The sequence below is a fragment of the Sardina pilchardus genome, chromosome 2, assembly GCF_963854185.1.
Source record: "Sardina pilchardus chromosome 2, fSarPil1.1, whole genome shotgun sequence".
Classification (NCBI taxonomy): Eukaryota; Metazoa; Chordata; class Actinopteri; order Clupeiformes; family Clupeidae; genus Sardina; species Sardina pilchardus.
In genome coordinates, this window is record NC_084995.1 from 42,342,558 (window position 1) to 42,368,445 (window position 25,888).

Here is a 25,888-nt window from a genome sequence, read left to right on the forward strand (position 1 = left end):
CGAAACAGGACATTTTCAACGTGACCCCTGTTATTATTGCGATTTCATGATCTTCTGTGAAAGATTGTAAAGGACCAGGAACAAATTTAGAAGGGAATGGTAAGCATAAAGACATGTATTTAATAGCTCATTCATACTGCCATGGCAGGCAAAGTGCACTAGGTAAATCTACTCACTAAAGTGCTTATTGGTAATATAAACATGTTATAAAGGTGTATTGGGCAGGGCCCCGAAGGATTTTTACACTGGCCAATAGTCTGCCCCAGTCTGTTCCAACTTCCATCTTTTAGAGAATTTCCTAAAACAGATTTTAAAAACGTGCAAAAGCTGTCCTCTAATCCACTACACTGGCGACAAGCAGATAAGACCAAAAAACGAACTGTTCAGTTCAGTCTTTCTCAGAGCACGTAAGTCAGACCACTGTTTCATAGTCCCATCTGCAGTCTTTAGCGTTCGTGAGTGTCCAGTAGAAAGTGAATAAATAGTGATAGAGTAAATCTACTCACAAAAGTGCTTATTGGTAATATAAACATGTTATAAAGGTGTATTGGGCAGGGCCCCGAAACATGATGGATTTTTATACTGGCCAACAGTCTGTCCCATATATTGGTTCCATCTTTTACAGAATTTCCAAAGACAGATTTTAAAAACTTGCAATATACAAACTGTCCTCTAATCCACTACACCAGCTACCCAGATAAGACCAAAAAACGAACTGTTCAGTTCAGCCTTTCTCAGAGCACGTAAGTCAGACCACTGTTTCATAGTCCCATCTGCAGTCTTTGGCGTTCGTGAATGTCCAGTAGAAAGGCAGGAGTGTAGCATCTCTGTCCTTTTCGCAGGAAGGTGCAGCAGTATTGAACGCCGTCTGTTGCATATCAGTGTTTACCATATTCTCCATTGGGGAATGCACCTTCTCAAACATGCAGTAAGTAGAGACACACCCAGTGGCAACCAAGGCAGAGGGGTGGTAAGGTCTTATGTATAGAAGTGCGTCGTCCTCCTCAGTTTTACGTGTAAGCCAGATGGATGTTCTTGTAGCAGTGGAGGATGATAAAGAACCAGCCTGAAACTCTCCCCAACTTCCCTCATGAGTTGGTTCTTTAGGGATTGTGGATCGGGTTTGCCCCTCGTTGGGCTTCTTCGTCTTCTTCTTCTTCTCTACACAGCTCTGCAGAGGACATTCCGTGCAGCCATTGGTTTTGTTGGCCAGGACAATAGCTAGCACACCAGGGAAGCAAATGGCAGGTCCGATGACAATAAGGGGAACATTGCCAAGCCTCTCACCCTTCAAGCCCGACACCGTAAACATGAAGCCAAAGAAAAGAAAGATGCTGCACAAAGCTACCACCATACCTGTGCGTGGGTTTATGCCTTCAACTCTAGTCATCTGGGGAATATACTTATTGACCCCCTTCTAAAGAAATGTTTCCATCTGATATGGATTAAAGGCCCAAATAAAGTTTAGGCCTACCTGAAGTAAGTAATAATGTTGTTGAATCTACAATGTCTTTGAATTTCCATTAATCGTTTGCTAGCACGAATGGTCCGGTAATCCCAGTTTATGTCTAAAGTCGACGGGTGCTTTTATAGTGACAGGTCCACCTCCTGGAATATCCACACACAGAAACCTGAGAATCCCATGGGCCGATAGGGAGGCATCCACAGGCTTTCCTGGGAGTGTGCATGCTGTCACCGACTGATATGCACGAACTTCCACATGCCAGAAAGTTGCATTGCAATGACACAATACACATCATACTGTATGTAAACTTCCCATACACTTAAGGGTGAAACGTTACATTGCATGGTCAAATGCCTCACTGAAATGTGTAAATCCTCAACTAAACATTTTATTTATCACCTCATTAAAAAAAATAATTTTAGTACATTTCTGTGTAGGTTGTACTCCTCAAATAGTTCATTCATGGTTTACTGAAACTGACATTGGATACCCGATTCATCAGGCTGGGTGTGGAGTCTCTGAGTCTTTGGCATAATGTAACACATCTAAAACACTTCCGTCCATGCAGTCAGCCAGAAGACACCTTGTGCCTTACCCAAACTGTTGACAAATATAGAGGAGCATCTCTTTGGACTTGCCAGGCCTTAGGCAAAGGAGATACCCTTAAGACACTAATTAAAGCCTTTGAAGTATTAAATATGGAACCTTGAAATGCTGGATAGGCTAGTGGTACCAGCTATAGGCTATTTTTTCAAGTATTATTTACACGAGCCTCTGGTTGACCTTATGTTGCAGGCTGACCACATTTTTAAAACTGCTACTAGCAGAAATGGCACAGTTATTCTTGCACGCACACATCCATGAACTCAGAGTAATCTCAAATGATATGGACACCCCATAGTGTCAGTAACCAGCTCTTGCTGTAAATCAGACAAGATCGTTGTTTATTTGTGTGAGTTGAAACAGTGTATTAACAGAGTATCTATGAAAATGGACACAATATTGAATCATGCTGGTGATTGTCACTGGGGAGACTAAGAGAACGGATGTCAACCACGTTGGTATTTTGTTTAAGATATTACAAATTTGTTGTTGTTTGTTAGTTGAGCTCTTTATAGCCTGGGGCATGAAGGAAAAAATAGCCTCGTTTAGGACTGTGCTTCTAAAGTATTAATAGCTATTTCTCCATCTTCACTATAGCCTACAGTATGTTACAGCAACATGTCAGGCTACTTGGTCAACGATGTCAACCTATTACTGACTAAGAAACCCGGCTTAATGTGGAAGCCGAAATTAATACTAGGCTACTCTGGTAACCTCATTGAAATGGCTCATCCGAACGGTCGGCCTTTTTGGCTAAAGCTATTATCTTCCAATGCAATAGGTGTCGCTCTGGCAAACTCATGCAGTTGTCATGCTATTGTTTACTTCAAGTGTACACTCTTTCCTGCACTTAGCTAGCTAGTTCCTCACCTAGCAGTGAGTGTCCTCCGGTGTCATTGCGATTAGGTTGACTGATTTGATTTAAAGGTTTGCTTATTTACAGATTTCATCATGGTTGGCTATACGGCGGACGAGAAACTCCGCATCGATCAACTAACCACTCTAAGAAAAAAATGGTTGAAGGACCAGGAACTTAGTCCGAGGGAACCCGTGGTTGAACCTAAACCACTCGGCCGCATTCAGAAATTCTGGGCAGGCTTTTTGGAGCCAAAGACCTTGTGGAGGCTTTATGTGAGTTTAATGTGTCTTGGAAGAAACACCACATAGATGTATAAATGACTCCAAAACAGTTCAGATTTACTTGTAAATAACAAGACCGTCGTAGAGCAAACTAGCTGCTAAATAACGTAACATAAGCCAGCTGAAATAAGGTAAAGATGTCAACAACTGGCTAGCATGTCAAGCCTTCTCATGTCTGCTCACGTCAACTTCAGAATGGGTGTAAATCTGGCATTAAACGTAACGCATGTTACATGATTTACTAAGATATGTAGGGTATTGCTTTAATTCTTGTTACCTTTTTGACAGACGTTCAAAGCCTATAACGCTGGTGTTTTCGCCGTCACACGAGTGCTGATTCCAGCTTGGCTTGTGCACTACTATGTCAAATACCACATTAATGTAAGTAATATTATAGGAATTCTTCAGATCTTTCTGTTGATCTCAATTGAATTTGTTGACAGAAAGGTGTATTACATTTTGAATATTGTTTTATATGCTGTCTTTTCAGACACTGCCATATGGTGTTGTTACTTTGAAGCCCAGGCTGTTTCCGGTAAGTAACTTACTGACAGCAATGGTCACAACAAGGAATCTCTTGAGTAAAATTAGAGTTTCTGTTTTGTTTAAATTCATGATGGCAGACATTTATAACATGTATAATGTATGGTAATTACAGTAGTTAGTGTATTCATTCGTTTCGATTTCGAGTTAGACTAATGATCTATTGAAGCCTAATGTTAATGATAGATAATATGACCTTTTGTATACTAATATGCAACAGTAAACATAATTAAGGTCATCTTGTTTTAGCACACATCTGACCATTGTTTGCTTTACATTTCAATCCCTTAGCTCGATGTTGCCACCGCTGTGCTGGATATTCACTTGAATAGTTACTTTTGTTTATATCTGTTGTACTTTTGAAATGTACTGCTGTCTGTAATGGCGGTGTGCTGTAAGGTGTCTTTTTCTGCCCAATCTTAGGGTGACACGATTTTGGAGACCGGGGAAGTTGTTCCTCCCCTTCCTGAATCAGAGGGCCATGGACATCACTGAAAAACAGCAGATGTGATCAAAATCTTGATTTGTCTTCATTGTACAAATTTAATGTATATACATATGTCATTAAATATATTCTAGCTGATCTTACAGTGCATAACAGTTTCCTTTATTTTTTATTATGCTAAATTCCATGTAAGTTCTCTATTGCATAGTGAGTCAATGCATGATGGTGCCTGCAGAATAGATCTCTTTATGCCATCTTAGATCATCCATAGGTCCATTGGTAATGCTACTAATGTAATAATAGGCGCAATAAGAATAACACCAAAAAGTACCCAGCATAATTATCACTAAATGCAACAAATAGCCACATAACTTAATCCTGAGTTTGCGTTAGTGCAGCAGGCATGTTCATATTGAGGAGCCTAACAGCCTTGGGAAACTATTCCTGTTTTGGCCATCAGACTATTGAATACATCAGTATTCAGAGGAAGAAGCAACGAGGTCCACACAGTGACCTGACCCTTAAGGAATTGTACTGAGTGTAAATGTTGTGGAAAGTTCTTACATGCTGTGGAATCTGTCCTACATTGAACTGCAAACAGTAACTTGAGGCATAACACTAGGCAACAGAAGAGACTACAAAAGTAAGTACCATTCTGAAGAAAATAACGAAAGAAAGTAAGTACCATTCTGAAGAAAATAACGAAAGAAATTTAGCCAACTGGTGTCCTTTATGTTAATGTTCCCACCTTCCAAATATTTCAAATGAAGTTGAAAATATTTGCAACATTTATTGCAACATTATGAATGCAGCGTTGTTAGGTGTCAGGTTGTAGGACCACAAACACTTGATTTTTTGGGGTCCCCAATATTGTCAGCTCAATTGTAAAAAAATGATGTACTTGTCCTTGGAGCACAGTCTTAATCAATAGTTTATCATCAAAGCCTAAAAAAGAGACTTGGACACTCCGGTAAAGTGGACATAACTTGATGTGTAAAATACTGATTATTTGTCTGCTTCTGGATTTGTCTTTAAACTCCAGACAATCAGCCATTTTAATTCGGGAACAGCTATTGAATTATTATTAATTGATAGGTAACTAGCAAGCCAAAAATGTGTGAACGTGTAGGCCTATTAAGCATAATATGAATCCTAAATGCGTTCTGGCAGATATCTAACTGATTATTGTTACATTTGGAAAATCAATGCTATCTAGCACTCTCAGTAGGCCTACAAAACGTACACTTTGATCAGGGTTAATCATTGACAGCATTGTTTTTTTTTTTACATAATTCTCCATTAGCTGATGTTTTTTTCTCTCTCTCAGGGTTTACAATCTTTACAAATGGCATAGTTTTAAACCTAGTAGGAAATATGTATGACCTTTTCCTGTCAAAATATTTATTGTAAAACATCGTAGGCTGATGAATACATATTCCATCACTGTTTATTATGAAACGATTTTCGTTGCTGTTAATGTGGAAGACGACCTTTACTTTGAAAGAATTTCTTGTTGCACCGGAAGGATTTGATACACAAGGCTAGCTTCTGTTGATTTCATCGGTCTCTTACGAAATTGGAAATAATATTGTTTTATGTCATCTAATACGTTACTCTGCGATTAGGTAGAGGCAGTATGTTCTTTATATTTTTGTTTTGTATCAACAGCAAGTGGCACAGGACGTTGGATTAACTTTTACGTTAAATGAGGTATCATAACGTTAGCTTCATTGGCTGCTCAACTGGCAGCTTTAGTGGAAGGCTTGCTAGCTAGCAACCCTTCGTGGTTCCTTAGTTAGGTAATGTTAACAAGCTAAGTTAGCTCCTCTGTGAAATGTGTATCTAGTCACGAAGACGCAGGGCTATGTGTGTTATATATGGTCAGACTAAAACATGGAGCGCTCACCGACGACGAATTGATTACTAATGTTGAGCTAACGAAGTCAACATACATCCTCCTCCATTTGACGAGGGGGGTCACCAAAAGGATCTCCGTTGAAGAACGGTCAATGTTTTTATGGGTGTGATTGCGTAAGTACACATATTTTCGTATTTTGATTGTCAAACCAATCAGTCGAACCAGTTTGTGGAATTTATCTTGTAGGGAACACAGTATTTTATTTCATTATTTTGCTAACTAACCTTCAGACACCGATTGCTTGCCATGCATGCGCCGTCACGACGTTCATTGGTTGTTACAACGGCAAGGTTGTGTCCCAGAAGTTACAGCCATGTTTTAAACGTAATGTTTAGAAATTATCTAGATTTTATTGAGACCTAGATCAACATGCAAGTGAGCGCGTGTTTACACCGGTTAATCCGACACTTCTCCCCCTTAATGTTTTCATTAACATGTTGTGTCTAAATTAAGAGTGAAATGCATCAACAGTTTGTAAGTAAACAAATAAATGTAACCAGTGGCGGACCCCCTTGAATTGTTGAACTAATTTCTTACATAGAGCATTGCTTGAAAAGTGTTACCTCTTGGTGGCCTGTTCAGTAACACATACATGACTTGTTTCCTAGTAGTGGCTCATATCAGTAACCTGTGCATTCCTTCTACATCTCTTTTGCAGATAATGGCAACAACAAAGATGAAACTGCGGGTCCGAAAGAAGGCTGCAGTTAGCAGTATTTCTCAGGCCATGTCTGCTGAGGCCTCACCAGACTCTAAATGTCCTATCTGCCTGGACAAGTTCAAGAACATGGCCTACCTTGACCTATGCCTGCACAAGTTCTGTTTCCGTTGCATCCATGAATGGTCCAAAAACAAAGCAGAATGTCCCCTATGCAAGCAGCCATTCAACTCAATCTTTCACAGCATAAAAGCAGAGAATGACTTTAAGAAGTATGATCTGCGGCCTACTGAGAACGGCTCGTTTGGGAACCTGGGAGGCCAGAGGTTCAGGTATCGCACCACACTGACTGGTGGTGACCGCAGACGACCTCAGCGAAGGACATCCCCGCCACCTGATAACGGGGTTATGTTTGAGAGTCTGGCATCTCCGGCCTCCCCGCGACAGGACCGGAGCCTCCACCGCATGATGCAGAGGCTGGCAGCGAGGCGTAGGGCTGAGAATGAGGGCAGGGCCATGCGAGCACTGCAGGAGCAGGAGCTGATTAAGTTCAGGCGTGCCCTGTACCGGAGGGGGGTGCGTGTGCGTAGCGTGCGGGATAATGGACGTACCCGGGACACGTCAGCAGAGTTCTTCCAGAGGAACCCAGCTTGCCTTCACCGTCTGGTGCCTTGGCTAAAGCGAGAGCTGACTGTGCTGTATGGTGCTCACGGCTCCCTCGTTAATATTGTTCAACACATCATTATGTCACAGATAACCAGGTACAATATGGAAGAAGATGCCATAGTCCAAGAGCTTAGGCCTTTTCTTCAAGCACGTACTGAACATTTTGTGCATGAGTTTATTAATTTTGCCCGTTCTCCTTACAACATGGAAGCTTATGATCAGCATGCTGTCTATGACTGCCCGGCCCCCTCTTCAGAGGAAGACAGCAGCTCAAACTCATCGGTAATTGCCATCTCAGAGGATGAAGAAGACTCTGTGGGTTTGAACTCCAACCCTAACTCCATGTCTGGCAGCACCCTGAGCCAGACGCCATGGGACGACGAGACGCCAGGGCCCTCCTACTCCACTGAGCCTGTCCAGACTATGCCGCTGTCAGTGAGGGACTCGGACTCTGAGAGCAGTGTGGAGGAGGCTGATGGGCCTGTCGCTACACAGGGAAGCCCCCCAGTTGCAGTCGATGCATCTGCACAGGCAAGGGAACATGCCTCTTCTGGAGAGGACGACTGCCTCATTGTGGGGTACGTTAAGCCCATGGCTGAGCGGACGCCAGAGCTGGTCCAGCTTTCATCTGACTCAGAGGAGTCTGTGCAGGATGAAAGCACAGCCGCCCCCAAGCAGCCCACGCACATCCACTTTAGCTCTGAACTCAACTCCCCAGCCTCCGTCAGCTCCTCATCAACGAAGCACAAGTCCACCGAGAAAGAATCTCCCAGACAGACGGGTGGGAAAGAAAATGACAGCAACACACCAGAAAAAGGGACAGATCCAGGTGTGCATGAGGGGTCCCCATCAACAGACCAGCACACTTCATCAAGCCTGGCTCTCAGCCGAGATAAAGGGTTGGTGGACCGAAGTGACCGAAGACACCGAGCTCGAGACCACACAAGATCGCGGTCAGGGTCGTGGTCTAGGTCCAGGAGTCACGACCGCTCGTCTCACAGCAGCAGGAGGCGCTCTCAGTCCCGGTCTCAGAGCAGAGACCACGTCAAAGAGGGGAACCATCCGGACAGGAGGCACGACAAACAGGGGGGTGATCACGCCGTGCGTGCCCGAGAGGCAGCGCCGCATGCCTACCACTGGCACTCGTACAGCCACTACAGCTGCGAGAGGGACAGAAGCCGAAAGCATTACACCGAGAAAAGGTCGTCCTACACCAGCTATTACGTCAGCCCAGACCGCCATTCCCGGCCACGGTCGCGCAGCCGGAGTCCCAGTCGGGAGTCACGCCGGCGGGAGCGTCGGCGCTCCAGAAGCCGGTCCAGCAGCGACTCACGGTCCTCCCACAGGAAGTCCAAACACGACAAGCCTGGGGGAAAGAGGAAGTACAAAACACGGCACTTGGAGGAGCCCGCGCCCAAGAACGGAGCTTCCAAACAACTTGAGCCTGCAGAGGATGGTGTGAAGGAGCGGAAATCAAGCAAAGAAAAGCACAGAAAAAAGTCAAGAGAAAGATCTATGAAGAGAAGTCCAAGTGTAGAAATTGTGTTTGAGGGTAGGGCTGGAGATCAAACCAGGAGACATCACAAAAAAAAGAAAAAACACAAGAAGAAGAGCAAGAGACATCGGAGCAAGGATCGAAGTAGTAGGCATTCACCAGTTATAATTACCATAGATAGTGACAGCGATCATGCTACTAACACTAAAGACTTTGCTTGCCCCATTGGCGGCAACAGTGATGTTGACGACCCTATCCCAAACCTCTCCCCTCCTTTAGTCTCCTCCAGCAATCCTGCAGGGGGCTGCGTATTAGACTCTATACTACAGCAATGGGAACAGCAGTTTCCCACAGTCAGTCAAAGTGTTGGAGCCAGTGTCATGACCGATCCACCAGACCGTTTGACAGGTGAACCAGATCCAGTGACAAATCAGACAAACCCCTTGGTTGGTTCCCCACGTCCCCTGACCAGTCAACCAGCCCTCCTGGTGAGTCCATCAGGTCCATCGGATAATCAAACAGGGTACTTGACTGATTCACTAGATTCCTTGACAGATCCACCCAGCCTCCTAACCGATCCACCACATTCTTTGACACGTGAAACCGATCCGTTGATAAATCAACCAGATTTATCTGCCAATATGCTAGATGGCTTGACTGAAAAATTAGATCCCTTGATTGATCCATCAACCACTTTGTCTGATCCACCACACTCCTCTACCGATGACCCAGGGTCTTTGACACATCAGCCAGAGACATTGGCTGAGCGGTCAAATCACCTCACTAATCAACAGAAGCCCTTGACTGAGCCACATAGTCCTGTCGCTGACCCTGCAGATAACAGGAGCCTTTAGGTGGTGGTTGTGATGTGCCACAGTGCTAATGACTGTTAACATTTAGCTGTTGGCCCTCAGTGGTAGAGGACTCTTCAGGAGCAGCCACGGAATAGCAGTAGAAGCAGAGAGGAAAACATCAAGATGGCACTTCACTCTGCCCCTCCAGTGGAAAGATATGTTGTTCTGCCAAATATTGTGTGCTAATTGTCGCCAGTGTGTTCATCGAAGATGAAAGACATTTTGTCCGGATGTTCAATGGTAACAGGATTTGACTTTCTCTGGGAAGACAGAAAAATGTTTTTTTTTTCTTTTTTTTTTTAACTGTCAGATGTTAAGTTTATGTTTGTATATTTCAAATGGAAAGATTTTTTACATGCCTTTCATGCAGCTTATGGTTATCTTTGATCCACTCTCAGGGAAAATGGATTGATGCTGTTGATTTAGCTTTTATAAATCCTCTTGAGACCAAACTCCCTGCTGCTCTTGGATTCTTGGATTTTATTGTGCCCGGTGTTGACAGTATTTGAACATAGGACTCCTACTTTGGCAACTTGGAAGGACTCTTGAATCATTCTGTCAAATGTAAATTGCAATAAAAGGCCCAGATCCACCCCTAGTGTAACAATTTGTGTTGTTTTTATGACTGGAAGGGTAGTGGTATTTCATTATTATATTGCTTCATTCAAATGCTCAATGAAAACATGTGAGTGTGGGTTATTTTATCTTGATGAAATAGACTTACTTGAATTCACCAGCAAATGAGCAGTACTTTCTTGGCCCCTGTGAGTGAACAAGGCTGGGACCTGCACATAAAGTTGATATAGTGTGACTTTTCCGTGAGTATTTCGAATACTATCAAGAAATGTAATAAATCCACACCCATATTGGTCAGACTTTTAAAATACCTTTAATAGACTGTACATGTGATCACCAGATCAATGTCTTCTATAAGAAAACGACCAACATTTTGATCGTTTAGGCAAGTGATGTTAAATATGATTTCTAGGCAGCAGTGAGTATGATATAACAACCCATCACATCCGAATCGAGCCAAGAAGTCTCCGCCCTCTTCTGACGTGACAGGAAGGAAGTAACCGATCTGAACTACAGGGGGGAAATAATCGAAGAAAATATGGCACCTGGTTTGCAAATTAAGGTATGTCTATTGTCGTTACAAGTATGCGCCTCAGAGAAATTTGGAAGTGGGTTGAACTTAGTGCACAATTACACGGTGAGCTTGCAAAATCATCGTAAGTAATGTTATCCTTCAAATTCGTGGCCACTGTTGGATTATTTTAATCAGCGTTCGTCTGGGAACTGGGCTACACCAAAAATGCTGTGAAGTGCATTTATGAAATGTGCACTAACGGTCCATGCCGAAAGATGAACTATAAGACATCACGATACAGTGCAGAAATAGTTTAGGAGCAAATGTCCTCAGAATTCTCCACCGCACGTGTCTGGCACATTGATTCTAAAGAGCACTGGGCAGATTAAGCTAGCTTCAATCTGATAGGAGCAGCATTTTATACACGATAGAATTGAATCGCGCATTTTCACAGTTGTAAGGAAGACAGATTATGGCTTTTGGAAATCCCCTCTAACGTTAATGTTCATAAACGATGAGACTGCATATTTTTAAAATGTCTTTGTGCATAAGAATGTTCATGGAATACACCATTTGTGACCCGAGTGCTTACAGCAAGTAGCCTAGACCAGGCTGTTCACGTTTAGAATAGAAGTTACCTCTTGCGGATCCCTGCATCCAAGTTACTCAGTAGACTCCTTTGATGTTAGTCTTTACCAAGATGTAGTCTAACCTGAATCTAAGATCTCGTTTGTATATTGAGACTGTGAAATTGTGTCATGTCAGCTAAGGGGCCAATCCTCCAAGATCATCTCATGGATGAAGGCCGATGTGTGACACATTTAAAAAAGTAAAAAAGTAAACCATGAGTGCTTTCAAACCAAAATAGGCTTGATAGGATTGCCGATTCTGCTTATTGGTCCGATTTTTAAATAATCAGAATCAGGGTAGGCCTAATTGGCAAGTCATTTTTCACATACAAGGAATTTGCTGTGGTCTTAGGTGCATGACCAACAATAATTAAAATACATAACATGCAATAACACAATGAAGAGACAACATGTTAGGATGAGACTACCATAAGTGACAACAATGTGGAGGAGATACATAATCACATATCTATTAGTACCTCTATTGTGTCAGTGGGGGTCAAGACAGCTTAGTCACGCTGCACTACTAAGAGTTATGTGATATGTGTTAGCAATTCTCTTATCAATCCCCTATAAATATTCTGTGTGGAAAAACAAGTTCTTCTCAGCATCAACACAGTTGTTATTGCTACGTTTGAAAACTGCATAGAGTGACCCCTCAGTGGTGTTGTGCACCAGCTGAGAAGTTCAACAAACCTAACCTGACAACTCGTATAGGTTTAGGCACATAAAACCTTCATTACTGCTTCACAAAAACATGCATAATAATCTAGTCTATCACTGCTTTGAATAAAGTAAACCACGTTCATCACTGATGCACTGCTTTGCTAGTTGATTTTCTGTTCACTCTCAGAAACTGATATTGACCATGGTCTGAAAAACATGTCGCCATTGATTAGAGGAATTGATAACACTGGAGGCATCCAATGGATTGAAAAAATTGGAACAGATTCTCTTGATTCAAAATTCCTGCCATGTTTCCAGGGTCTTATTGAGGCCATTATGTGCTATCAGAAATGTATCGTAATACTATTCCGAGCACATGAATGCTCAAACAAATTCATATTCACCAGTGGAACACTTGCTTTTTTCTATAACATCCAAGTTGCGGGATGTGATCTTGGCAAATATTACATTTTTGTCACGCTGCTTGTCCATGTCCCATAAGCGCTTAGACTCTATTCTTTTGATTTGTTGTTTATGGTAAATGAATGTGGCAGTAACTGGCATGGAAAGATGAACTTTTTACATTTGTTCCAGAATGATAAGACCCATTGTAAAACATAATCATAGTACTTGCCATTTAGAACACAATCTTTATAAGCGTACAGGTAAGCGTATAGAGATTTAGAATGCACAGTGACAAGAACAAGTAAGATGGTGTTTACACGACAACGTTTTTTTCAAAAACTGTGTTTTTTTTCATCAGTTAGTAAGTGAGCACCTGTACGGAACTGCTAAATGAGTCAGTAGTTTATAAACCTGTAATTTAGTCCTTGACACAAGTTTGAAGTTATGTAGATTAAAGCTCCTTTAACGTTTACTTCAGCCTAAATATTTCGACTTTGTTCTTTCTGAGAAGCATCTGAAGAACCTTGCTTTGCAAGACAAAGATCTCTGAAGACCTTCAACAAATGATTGATGATCTGCATAAAGCCATACAGGGCTACCAATTTATTTGAAAGACTTTGAATATTCATCATCCCACAGATCAACAAACTGTCTATTACTGGAGATAGTTTAGTGCTGTGGCTGGTCTCTTTAGCAGTGGAGGTGCAGCCAGAGTGACTATAAAGGCACAATGCAGAGAGTTAAACACAGAGTGATGGCGACATTACATTACATTTGGCTGACGCTTTTTTAATAAAACAATTAACCCATTTTAGCTTTTTAGAGCAATTCCAACAACAATTCTATGACAATTTAAAAGGGTAGAGTGCAGTAAGAGTGTACAAAAGTAGAAGAGACAAAGATATCGAAATTAAAAAAGGTAGAAGCTAAACACACAGAAGAATCGTTGGTGCTGGTTAGCACCTCATGAGGCCCCTGCACATAAGGCACTGAACAGGCAGGGTGTCCATAGCAGGGCATGCTTGGAGGTTTGCCAACGAGCACCCTTTTGATTGATGACGATTATTTGGAATTAAAGGACATCATCCCAATGTTGAAATACAGTGGGGAGACCCCCATAATTTAGAGCGGCTTTACTGTTATTGGGGACCGGACAGCTTACCATCATTAAGGTGAAAACTAATTCCCAAGTTTATCGACATATCCTACAGGATCAGGGTAGCTGTCCGCCAGCTGAAATTTATGTGGTAGTGCTATTGGCCTCCGAGGGCTGCACAGTTTGGGGAAGATCTATAATTGCGACTTTTCGGATATTGATGACAGATATTGCAATTTGATTTGTGATATCATTTTGGAAAGTCGAGCTTCAGTTCAGTCCATGCCAAATTTCGCCTTAAGTTGGATCACTTCTGATTAGTCACCCTAGGAGGATGACATGAGCATGGCAATTATAGATGTGTCAAGATAAAGTATGGGCGCAACTAACTATGAGTTGCGAGCTGGACGCTTTTGCAGTTAAAAACGCAATTTTGATTAAAAAACAATTAATTGTGCCGCCTTACCTCCTACTCTTCATCTTTAGATTGGAATTATCGGAGGGTCAGGCCTTAATGACCCAGACATCTTGGAGGAAAGGACAGAGCGGTATGTGGACACACCCTTTGGGAAGGTCAGTCTTAAAATAATCAGTCTAATTTTCAACTGCTGTACATGTGATTTAAAGCTATTAACAGTTGATGTTAAGCTATTAAGTCATTGACCTTGCATGTCCCTCTCTGTTCTCCCACCAGCCTTCAGATGCACTTATTGTGGGCAAGATAAAGAACGTGGAGTGTGTTCTACTGGCCAGGTAAAGGTGCATAGATGGAGTTCCATTTCAGAAGAACTCCTTTGAGTTCCTCTGTGTTTCTGTGATATTATTTGGGTATTAGTGCCATCTTCTGGCCACTGAAGGTTTTGCATGAGGTCTTATATTTGCCAAATGACTTGATCTCCCACAGGCATGGCAGACAGCACACTATAATGCCTACTAATGTAAACTACCAGGCCAACATCTGGGCCCTGAAGGAAGAGGGCTGTACCCACCTTCTGGTCACCACCGCCTGTGGGTCTCTACGAGAGGAGATTCAGCCTGGTGACATCGTTATTCTTGACCAGTTCATTGACAGGTAAAACAAATCATGCTCATATTCAACCACCACCACCACCACAGAGGTGTTTTTCACATGTGTTCAAATAATTTATTTTTCAGTGAATTGAGTGGTGAAGTGTGACTATTTTTTATGTTATTGTAAGATTTGCATGAGCGAGACCCTAACCTTAAATATTGTTTGGTACGCTCAAAGCCCTCTCATGCCACTTGATGGCTTTAGTTCATGCATGAGACACTTTATTATTTACTATTATTTACTTATGGACTTCATCCGCCATCTAAATTGGGGCTGCTAGTAAGCATTGAACTCATAAGACTGAGAGTGAAAGATCAAACCCACTGCCTGCGTTGTACTTAGTACTGTTTATGTAACGGTTACTTTTTAAAGTACCATTGATCAAGCTTCAGGTCCAGTAATAGCAACTGGTGTCATTTTAATTTCAAACATACCTAACCACATGCACGCATAACATCCATGCATGCAATCTCTCTCTTGATGGGAACAATCACTTCCAGCTATTGTGAAAGGCTGTAGAATGCCTCCTTGTTATCAGAGCAACATTTAATCACTGCCAGAAATGTCATAGAAAAAAAATAGGATTTTTGCTCAGGCTGTTATAATGAGCTTACTAACTTCATCTAAAGGGAGATATCTGCACCACAAATGTTGCTTGCAGTTGTTTGCAGTCCAGCTCACCTCTCGAGTTGTTAAAGCCCTTGTTATGGGTGGACAAACGTGTTTAGTTTTCTGTTGGTATGTCCATGGTGTGTAACTTCACCACATAGTCTCTCATTACACACACAGAGTTTCAGAGTGTTTCTCATTTCATTATCTTCGTGAGAGGCTCCTATGTGCAAATGAAGTCACCCTTTATGTAAATATGAAGGAGATAGGACTAACAGGTCTAACTCCTTTTCTGGACCAGTGTGTGAGTCCAATCTATTTGGTCCAAATGAAAGAAGGGTGTAATTGAGGTATGTGTTCCCTGTGATCTTCAAACACATTATGGCTTATCACTGTTGGTGGAATTTACTAATTTACACCAATCACAAAAAGTTAGGGATGTCTGGCTTTTGGGTGAAATGTAATGTTTCAGTACAGAATGCACTGAACTGTTGAACTGTTGGACTTGCACATCCAGCAGTTCAGAAAAGGTCACATTAAGTTCAGCTGTAAAGGTTGCAGGTTACAGTGGATTTTAGGTTTATCTTGAAATTGCACCTGAAAGCCGAATATCCCTGACTTTTTAGTTTGTTTAGTGTAGATTAAGGTTTGAGAGATGTGTTTTACTTGACAGTTGTACAGCCTTTCTTGAAGAATCTGATCTCTTTTTCAATGTCCTCCATGGAGATGACACTTGAAATCAGATAACCCATGGAGGAGTGTGCTAGGTTGCTAGTACAGTGTCCTCAAGTTCCTCAATTTGTTGCAACAAATGTATATGTTGACTTGGTTTCTTAACACTTCACAACAGTTTGTAGGAATATTTGTAGAATGCATGAACGTGTGTCATCAGTTGTTATTTAAAATGTGGCATCAGTTATTGGAACAGGAAACATATTTTTTCAAGCGAGTTCATGCCCCAGGCTGTTACATAACACCTCTGTGCAATTAGTCAGATCATACCTTTAGGTATTTACAATCGGATGCAGTAGCGCTGTTATGAATGCCCTTAAGTCCTCCGGGCATTCGTGTCATTTGATACTGGTTGTCGTTCTGTGTCACTAGGGTCATAAGAAAGGGGAATCTTTGGTATTCTGCTAGCAAAATGCTCCCTAGGCGTAGTGTGGGAAAATACCTTGTCTGTTCCTACAACAGAACGCCACACATACGGACAGTAGTGCAGTTGGCATGTTTGGTTTGGCGTCTCATCACTAGGGAATGGAGATGAAGAGGAGGGAGGCCCAGGATAGTTGTTGTAGTTAGTCAGGATAGTTTCACTACCTGTTTCACAACTTAAGGTACAAACCAAAATGGATATGTTTTAAATGAATGTTTTAAAAGCAAGATGATAAATGAATATAACTAGTGCAGTGTCCGTTCAAACATGCTGTTCCTGTAAAACCCATAGTCCAGTGAGATGCCTGCTCTAAAAATAGGATGATTGGGGAACACATTCAAGCTAAGCATTCAATAATGAATACTGGATGTTATATTGTAATACATTAGCCTGTAATGCATGTGCAGTGAGCAGAATTTAGGCTCATGATCGTGAAGACAAACCATTTTGTGGAAGGATGCATCATTGTATGTCATTTGCAACGATGTGTCTCAACAATCTCAGGTGGCCTATAAGTGACGCCACCACTGCCTGCCGCTGGTTGTCTGTAGCTGATCAGATTACATGAGCCTAAAGCTTTGATGTAAGGCTATATGTTTAGCTTATTGAGTAACTTAATGATATAGAACAAAACCATTTTGTCGAAAGACAAAAGATCATATGACAGGTGCAACGATGTGACTCAAAAACGGTCTTTGGTTGTATAACTGACATGTCGCTCTGTCTGACACTCATTAATCAAGTGTGCAGCTGTGGCCTTCTGGAACATCCTTAAATTCGGAACCATTGGCCTGTTTCTCGCTTGGGACCTTGCAGCCGGATTTGGCGATTAGTCATTCAAAGTCTTGAGTCCAAAGTAGCCTAGGTTATTCTAAGTGTCAGTTCTTTTTTACGTTGTTTTGAGTAGCCCCTGCATACTTGTGTTTGTTGCCGTGTTGTTGCAAAATCTATCATGATAATTATCCTGACATCTTGACACATGCTGAGCCTCATTCAGTGATGCCCAAACTCTGCTTAGCCTCTCTAGATAGATGGTAGCAAACGTCTTGTTGGTAAATTCACAAGGTAGCAAACGTCTTGTTGGTAAATTCACAAGGTTGTATAGTCAGATGGTCCCACTCCCACGCCATCCACACCCAAAGTCCACATACCATGTGACAGATGCCACCAAGGAAAGCAGCACAAAATACCTAGTCTGCAATTTCATATAATTCCTGTCATTGTCAGGCCAGTCATGATTGCCCAGTTTCTTAACTTATGAGGGGGGATACAGCTTTCTCTGAGTAAGTTGGAATGTGCCTGTCAAGGCATTTCATTGTGTTAGTTCCAGAATTGCCAAGCCCCTTATTGGAGGAATGCTGGATTTGTTGTGTTGGTATGTTGTTCTGAATGGTCCTGGCCACGTTGTGGCTCCAGGACAGATGCTCTGGTATAAGACTAGTGGCGGCTGGAATGTTTCTGTGGGTGTCAACAAGACCTGGACATCTACAGCAGGTTCCTCAGCGCTGCCAGCGTGCAGGCTACACTTGCCCTGGCCAGTGCTGCCGTCAGTCTGGGGCCGTGGCCAAGGTGACATGGCAGGATCTCTTTGGTCTTATCCTTGGGTTTAATGTTGATTTAATAATGTCAGTTATTATATTATTGTGTAAGGATAATGTTGTTTAATGGGTGAGTTAGTTTTGGAAACTGAGCACAAGAAGATGATTATAGGTTCTGTGAATATGTGGTTAGGTAGGAGTTAGTAAGGAGCTAGGTAAAGTCTCATTCTTGTCCATAACACAACAATGCTTTTGAAGTCCTTAATGTGAGCTGCCGAACCATAGCGCTTTGTGAAATCGCCACAGAACCTGTACTTTTAAAACACATTATTCACAAATTAACAGATGCCTGAGAGACGCCTGCTTGTTGTCTGTCATTAGCTAAGAATCCTTTTCTGTGGTTTAGCCTTTGAATAACTTGCTAGATACGTATAATTCATAGCTAGTTGTTCAGTGATGGCATGACTTTGGCATTTTCCTTTGTAATAGTTGGCATGGAAACAAAACCATACTTTTTCCCTCTGGAATTTGCCTCCATTCTTTGTCCTCAAGAATGTGCTTCTTAAGGGTTTTTGGCTTGCACAATGTGATTCTAATACGCCAGAAGAGTGGTGACACATTGGGAAAGTGAATGAAAATTAAGCATCAACATTCTGTTAAGTACAGTCCTTTTGCCAAATATTTTCATCACCTTTCTTTTGTTTCCTCTCCTTTCAGCTTTTGACTACCAAAGGGCACAAGCACATATAAACAACCTCAAAGTAGACGGTTGTATCTAGTATGGAGCTACAGTATGATCTGCAATGCTGTCTCTTACTGAATACTCCTCGTCTTCTAAGTGCTTGTTTTCTGTCTATTTTTCTTAGGACCACCAAGAGACCTCAAACATTTTACGATGGCAGGCCGACCAGCCCGCCCGGTGTGTGTCATATTCCTATGGCCGAACCTTTTTGCCCTCGCACTCGGGAGGTGAGTTGCCCGCTGCCTCTGAGAACAGCATAATATTCCTGAATGCATCCTTGTTGACCTTATGATGTTTCATTGTTACTCGTGCACTCTAGGGATATGTTGTAGCTCTGCTGTGGGTGTTATAGTACGATCATGAGCAACTGGGAAGTGGGTCAACGTCACTCTTGAACGTCCATTGAATTCGAAACATCCCATTTTTAAAAAAGGGAACTCTTTCAAAGCTTCCAGGAGAAGAAGACGAAGAATTTTGACATTACTCAGCAAAATCTATACATTTGTTCCATGCACAAATAAGTCGCTTCATTGTTGATTTGCATTATATTCCCAAGTACAGGTGATGTTAAACAATACTTCTCAGTACTGTAATACTTTAGTGTTTAGAACTAATGACTGTGTATTCCTGAAAAGGGAACTTTGCAACTTCCCTGTTGCATTAGTGCACCCTCAGTCTCCCTAGAGTAGTTTGTTGTTGTTATTTGAATGGCTATTGTGCTGCATCATCCACTATGACTCACAGAAACCACATGTATTTACAGTGCTGTGAAAAAGTATTTGCCCCCTACTGGATTACTTCTGTTCTTGCTTTTTTGTCACACTTACTGTACATGTTTCAGATCATCCAAAAACCTTAATTTAAGAAAAAGACAATGAGAGTGAACATAAAAGTTTTTAAATGGTCATTTCATTTATTGAAAGTAAAGCATTATTCAAAACCAAAATCTCCAATGTGAAAAAGTAATTGCCCCCTTAACTTCATAACTGGTTGTGCCCCCCTCTGCTGCAACAACTGCAATCAAACGTTTGTGATAACTAGCAAGGAGTCTTTTACATCGCTGTGGAGGAATTCTGGCCCACTCCTCTTTGCAGAGCTATTTGATCCAGCCACGTCGGAAGGTTTTCGTGCATGAACAGCCCACTTAAGGTCATACCACAGCATCTCGATCGGATTCAGGTCCGGACTTTGACTAGGCCACTCCAAAACCTTAATTTTTTCGAGCCATTTAGAGGTGGACTTGCTGGTGTGCTTCGGATCATTGTCCTGCTGCATAACCCAAGTGCGCTTGACCTTCATATTCTTTTTGGGCAGCAGTGGTTTTGGCCTGGGAACTCTATCATGGATGCCACTTTTTCTCTTTCTAATGGGCGAATGGTGAACACTGAGGCAAGTGAGGCCTGCAGTTCTTCAGATGCTGTTCTGGGTTCTTTTGTGACCTCCTGGATGAGTCGTCGATGCGCTCTTGGATTAATTTTGGTTGGCCGCCCACTTCTGGGAAGGTTCACCGCTGTTCCATGTTTTCTCCATATGTGTATAATGGCTCTCACAGCGGTTCGCTTTTGATCAAACAAATTCTAATATCAGATAAAGATAATCAGACAAAGATAAACCAAGTAAATGCAACTGTTCTGGAACATTCAAGCGTGAAATGTGCAAAACAAGAGGTAAAGAGGTAAAGGGGGCAAATACTTTTTCACAACACTTTGTATTCATCAAAGAACATATGAAAAGAAAGCTCAAAATGTATTCTGCAAATTACATTGTGTCCCACTCCCATCCCATACTTTTTGAAAGGAGATGTGACTTGGTGCCTATAGTATGGCTCATGTTTCTTTAACGCACCCCTCTGATTTTTCTCATGCTGGTGTGTGTGTGTGTGTGTGTGTGTGTGTGTGTGTGTGTGTGTGTGTGTGTGTGTGTGTGTGTGTGTGTGTGTGTGTGTGTGTGTGTGTGTGTGTGTGTGTGTGTGTGTGTGTGTGTGTGTGTGTGTGTGTGTGTGTGTGTGTGTGTGTGTGTGTGTGTGTGTGTGTGTGTGTGTGTGTGTGTGTGTGTGTGTGTGTGTGTGTGTTTATGTTCCTCTCACATCCCCTCTCTCTACCCATTACTCCTGCCTGCGTGGCACAGGTGCTGCTGGAGGTGGCTCGTACCCTCGGGGTGAAGTGCCACCCGAGGGGCACGATGATCACCATCGAGGGGCCGCGCTTCTCCTCGCGGGCAGAGAGCCTCATGTTCCGGCAGTGGGGTGCCGATGTCATCAACATGACCACAGTTCCTGAAGTGGTGCTGGCCAAGGAGGCTGGCCTGTGCTATGCTAGTATTGCCATGGCAACTGATTATGACTGCTGGAAGGAACATGAGGAGGCGGTGAGTGGGTGTGTGTGTGTGTGTGTGTGTGTGTGTGTATGTCTGTGTGTTTACTCAATAATGAATACATTTCCATTATATTTTGGTTTTCAGCAAATTCTTGGCAGGTTTTCAACATGTGAGCAGTCATTTCAAAATAAGAAGAATGCAGCTGTTCTGAGCCCTTTGATATGTTGTTCATCAACACTTTTGCCATCCCAAAATACTCCAAAGAATAGTGATAATGTTAGGAGGTAATGCCAAAGGTGTGTGAAAAGTAACCCTACTTATTTATAGCTTATTTCCAAGGCAGAGTTCACAGGCACTGTGTCAGCATTCAGGCCTGGGCTGAGTTGAGATCGGACAATTGATAATGGTGACATGCAATGGCTTTGACCATTTCTGATAATTCCAGACACAGGAATGCCCTTTACTTTAAACCCTGCCAGGCTGTTAGTAAATACTTTAACCCCCCTGTTGCGTTGGTTGCATAATCCTGAGTCTTCTAGCACACAGTCGGGGTTTTATGGCTTCCGATTAAGGAAGTGCCGGGCCATATCACTGGCCATACTGTATCTGGGGGAGGGTGCACTTCCTTAGTGTGCTCGCTGAAAAACAAATTCTCCTTCCGACTCCGAGTTCCTGCCACTGACCTGAGATGCTCTGCCCTCCCACAGCCCTCACCACATCCCCTTCCGCCCACCACCTCGCTCCCTCCGCTCGCCCTCCCTCGCTCCCTCCCTTTATTTCTTTTTTTCTCTCTGTCTCCTGTTTCTCTCGCTCTCTCTCGGGCTGTCTTTGCCTGCCAGCCTCCGGTGAATATCCTGCCAGCGGAGGCTGAGTCAGAATTAGGTCTGAGTCACTCGCTCACAGCTGTGGGGCCGCTCCGCTCACTCCACTCCACTCCGCCCGCCCGCCCACCCGCCTGTCGCCCGCGGGCCGATCGGCTGCCTCGGCGGAGGCTCGCTGGCCTGCTATGAAATGCAAATCTGCCAACGGCCAGAGGAACTTCACCCTCAAGCCACCTTGGCGATGGTTACCTGCTTGTTTAGAGTTCTTACCAAGCAGTCTGTTGCCAGGTTGGATTAAGTAGAATCGTCTAAGACTAATTAGGAAAGGGGTATTCTTTTACTGTACACAAAAGTAAATCTCACTGTTGTCCCAGCAGAACTTGGATCCATGTGAAGGTTTGACCAAATGGAGGTAATGGGCCTTTTAATGGTAATGGATAATGGGCGTTTTAATAACTGAATGGAATTTGACAATATTTGTTTGCTTTACTGACATTTCTATTTGTGCAATAACGTGACATGCCAACAGCCACTACTGTACTACATGCTTCTTTCACTAGGCATGAGAGCGGTGACTAATGGCCATGGCAATACTATGACTAATGCATAGTTTGGTGTCAGCAGAAACTGGTGTCAGCAGAACGTGTTGATCTCTCTGTACTGTACCTTCATTAGTCTGCTCATCACACATACATAGTGTATGTGTCTCCAGCATGCCATCTTTTCCCTTGGTTCATCTCGTGGCATGTTGGACACACATACACTATGTATGTGCCAAAGAATATAGATTTACTTCTGTACTCTTTGGCACCGGTTTTGCCCAGCGGTTGCTCAGTGACCTTTGTTTGTTGAGAGTGTAAACAATGCATACACACATACACACACCCACAACAGAATAGGTATCACTACGCTAAAAAAGAAAGTGGAAATAAAAACTTCCAACATGAAAAACAGGAATGGTAATGTATGTCACAAAATGGTTTGAAGGAGCATTAGGTCATTCCTGTTCGTCAACCGAAGAACATAATTACTTATGTCAACTGAAGGCCCATAGACCATGAATGTGTAATGAGTTGAAATTGACTGCCACTCCCATTGATCGGACCTTTTGAAGTTTTAGAGTTCCAGCACCTCTGTGGTTTAGATAGATATAGAGTGCAAGCAGCATGCTTTTGTGCTCTGTTGACCGTAAACCAAAGCTGACGTGTCTGGTATAATCCTTTGTGTGTTTTAGGTATGTGTTGACAATGTTTTGAAAACGATGAAGGAGAATGCCAACAAGGCCAGCAGCATCCTGCTCTCTGCCATCCCGCAGATTTGCCAGATGGACTGGGACGCGACCCTGAAGGCCATGAGTGTAAGTGTGCTGTGTGGACAGGGAGTGCTACGCATAACACACAGGCTATTCAGACGCTGCCGCTAGGCATAACACACAGGCTATTCTGATGCCGCCGCTACCTCCTCCAACTCAGACCCAGTCTTAGTCACTCACGACAGGCTGATTATACTACAGGATTCAGTTTTCAGTCCGAGAAAAGGATATCTGATGGAAAAAGATCATCTAACACCTCCCTTCCTCCTTATTAGTTATTCATAGGTTTTTTTTTTATATAGGGTGTTAATCGTAATTTAAAATTGAGTATGTGTGTGTGTGTGTGTGTGGTGGAAGTGGGGGAAGGGGAGTGGTTTGCAAATGATCAAAGAAACACTTGGGTGACTGGAGAAGTCTCTGTAATTGGGATCAATCCTGATGCTGGAGTTAATGTAGATATACAAAACTGGTTCATCAGCAAACAGTGTTTTTGCTTTATATTAATCATCTGAATGGTCTTTTCCAGGCGACGGTACAGTCCTCAGTAATGCTGCCCAAACACTGAGATAAGGTCACCTCCTGCTGTGGACCTCCACAGCATCCACCCCACAGCCTGTCTTCCGTCTTGCATCATTGTTTGAAAAAGTACAAAGTGCCTGATATGCATGTTTATGTGCATGTGTCATTCATTCTTTGTACAAAACCACTATCATTTGTTTCAGACCGAGCACATATGTTTATTTGTTCAATAATTTACATTTTCTTTTAAATAATGAAAACTTGATTGTGTATGCAATAAGTCTGACAAAATAATAGGTTGTGTCTGTTTCAACTTATTTTCTTTACAGAATAATCATCAAAACAAAATACGTTATGAAATAAGTTGTGGACCAGCTGCATAGTTGCACATAATGTTAGAGTCCAGGGAAAGGGCCTTTTCAGATAGATGTACCGTCCATGAGACATAAATAGATGTCAATGATATCGGAGGATAAAAATTAGGTCAGAGTTCCGGGGTGAAACAGTTGCCGTTGAAACCTAGGGCAGTTCTCGAGTCACGTGTTTGAGACTGCTTCATGTAAAATGGTATCATTTCTCCATTTTCAAGGCACAATCAATCAGTGTTTTCATTGGAAAAGAGTGAAAGAAATTAAACTGTTGTAAAAGACTGAAATAATAATTGTACAGACATGCACAACCTGAAACATTTGACAGATTATGTGTAGGTGCTGTTTGGGTCAAATATCAATTCTCTCTGAATGCCACACTCCTTATGAAACCGAAAGTTGAAATCCAAATGGTGGTGAATGAAATGAAGTATGTTTGCTATGTTTCAGAACAATACAAAGGTCTGATAGATCAATGTATGCCTGCCTTTGCTTTACTTATAAGCCTTACTTTTATGACATTCAACTGAGTGAATAAAACTTCACAATTCCCTGTCCCTGAGTGTCTTCCTTAAAAACGTTTTTTAAAACAACAAAAATATATATTTTAGAAAGAGGGTTTAGAACTGAACCAGTAGGATTCATAATGAAGAATTCTGAACAGTTTGGAATTGATAATGTCTTTATTGCAAGTGACTACTGTGATAAGGAACAACAGTGTCTCACTGAGGCTTGATAATCTTTTCATATTTGCACAAGGACAGAAAATGACAATGTCCAAGTCTCCTGATTGCCGCAGCGTTTGGGTAAAAATGACCATGGTGATCATCATGTATGCTTTCATCACATGTCCTTGGAGAAATATAAAACATTGAAAACACAAAACGGAGGCCTCTGGGTGTCGTGTGTATGCAGCATTTTGCACAGATGTTCAAGAGTTATTTACGGAGAGCCATGATCTGGTGTGAAATGATAAGAGCAGCCTACTGAAAGGGCGTCACACGAGTTGTTTTATGTACAGATCGGTGTATCCTAACTCCCAAATCGCACTGAGAAAATATTTGCTTACCCAAAAACATCGTATGCTATTTTCCTTTGAACATGGCATGCGAAATATTCGAATTTCTTGAATTATTTTCAAACAATTAGTTGCGCATGCCATGATCCCTATGTGTAGATAGCCTACCACATATCATTTATAATAAAGGCCTGCTTGAGTAATAATTAATTAAATCAGCTTAAAGTCATGTTAAGTAATTTAATTTGATGGCGATGGCTTGTTAATTATTAGACTTATATGTTTTCATCGAATAATTCAGCAATTGATATGACCCAATCGAATGGTAAAATTCTGATAATCATTTTAAATAAGCTAAAAAATATATGCATGAGTTTAGTGCTGCATAGATGGTCGTTTTGATTTGAGAACGGCAATTAATAGACTAACAGAAAGTAAATATTAGCCTACAACATTTTAAAAGAAATAAATTAGGCTATTAGGCTATCGTGAGAAAATAGTTGCCTATAGCTACAAAATTGCAAAACACACTTACAACCCTGTAACCACACAAATGCAAAATGTTGCAATAATTTCTCAGGATAATCAGGATAAGAGTTTGTATCTAATCACTTAATGACAGCCTACCCAAACATTGCAATTTATGAGTCGTTGGAAGCTTTGCGCTTATACCCGTAAATCTTTGTCTTGAGTTATCCGTCTGATTTTTTTTTTTAAAAAATGATTGGCAGCTAAAATAGCCTA

General features: G+C 42.1%; 3 protein-coding genes across 3 annotated transcripts; all 3 read left to right on the forward strand.

Annotated features, from left to right (window-relative positions):
* Nucleotides 1-2,907: 2,907 nt before the first annotated feature.
* ndufb6 (NADH:ubiquinone oxidoreductase subunit B) lies at nucleotides 2,908-4,339 on the forward strand. The gene is made up of 4 exons (XM_062515632.1): nucleotides 2,908-3,199; nucleotides 3,497-3,589; nucleotides 3,699-3,743; nucleotides 4,175-4,339. The coding sequence occupies exons 1-4, from the start codon at nucleotides 3,020-3,022 to the stop codon at nucleotides 4,244-4,246; spliced, it is 390 nt and encodes a 129-aa protein (XP_062371616.1). The 5' UTR covers nucleotides 2,908-3,019; the 3' UTR covers nucleotides 4,247-4,339.
* A 1,391-nt stretch (nucleotides 4,340-5,730) lies between these two features.
* Nucleotides 5,731-10,385, forward strand: toporsa (topoisomerase I binding, arginine/serine-rich a). Its single transcript, XM_062530664.1, has 2 exons — nucleotides 5,731-6,227; nucleotides 6,773-10,385. The coding sequence occupies exon 2, from the start codon at nucleotides 6,776-6,778 to the stop codon at nucleotides 9,785-9,787; it is 3,012 nt and encodes a 1,003-aa protein (XP_062386648.1). The 5' UTR covers nucleotides 5,731-6,227; nucleotides 6,773-6,775; the 3' UTR covers nucleotides 9,788-10,385.
* A 446-nt stretch (nucleotides 10,386-10,831) lies between these two features.
* On the forward strand, nucleotides 10,832-24,683 carry mtap (methylthioadenosine phosphorylase). The gene is made up of 8 exons (XM_062530665.1): nucleotides 10,832-10,925; nucleotides 14,160-14,246; nucleotides 14,368-14,426; nucleotides 14,578-14,745; nucleotides 18,915-19,017; nucleotides 20,918-21,157; nucleotides 23,162-23,284; nucleotides 23,766-24,683. Exons 1-8 carry the CDS (start codon nucleotides 10,902-10,904, stop codon nucleotides 23,802-23,804), a joined length of 843 nt encoding a protein of 280 aa, XP_062386649.1. The 5' UTR covers nucleotides 10,832-10,901; the 3' UTR covers nucleotides 23,805-24,683.
* Nucleotides 24,684-25,888: the final 1,205 nt, after the last annotated feature.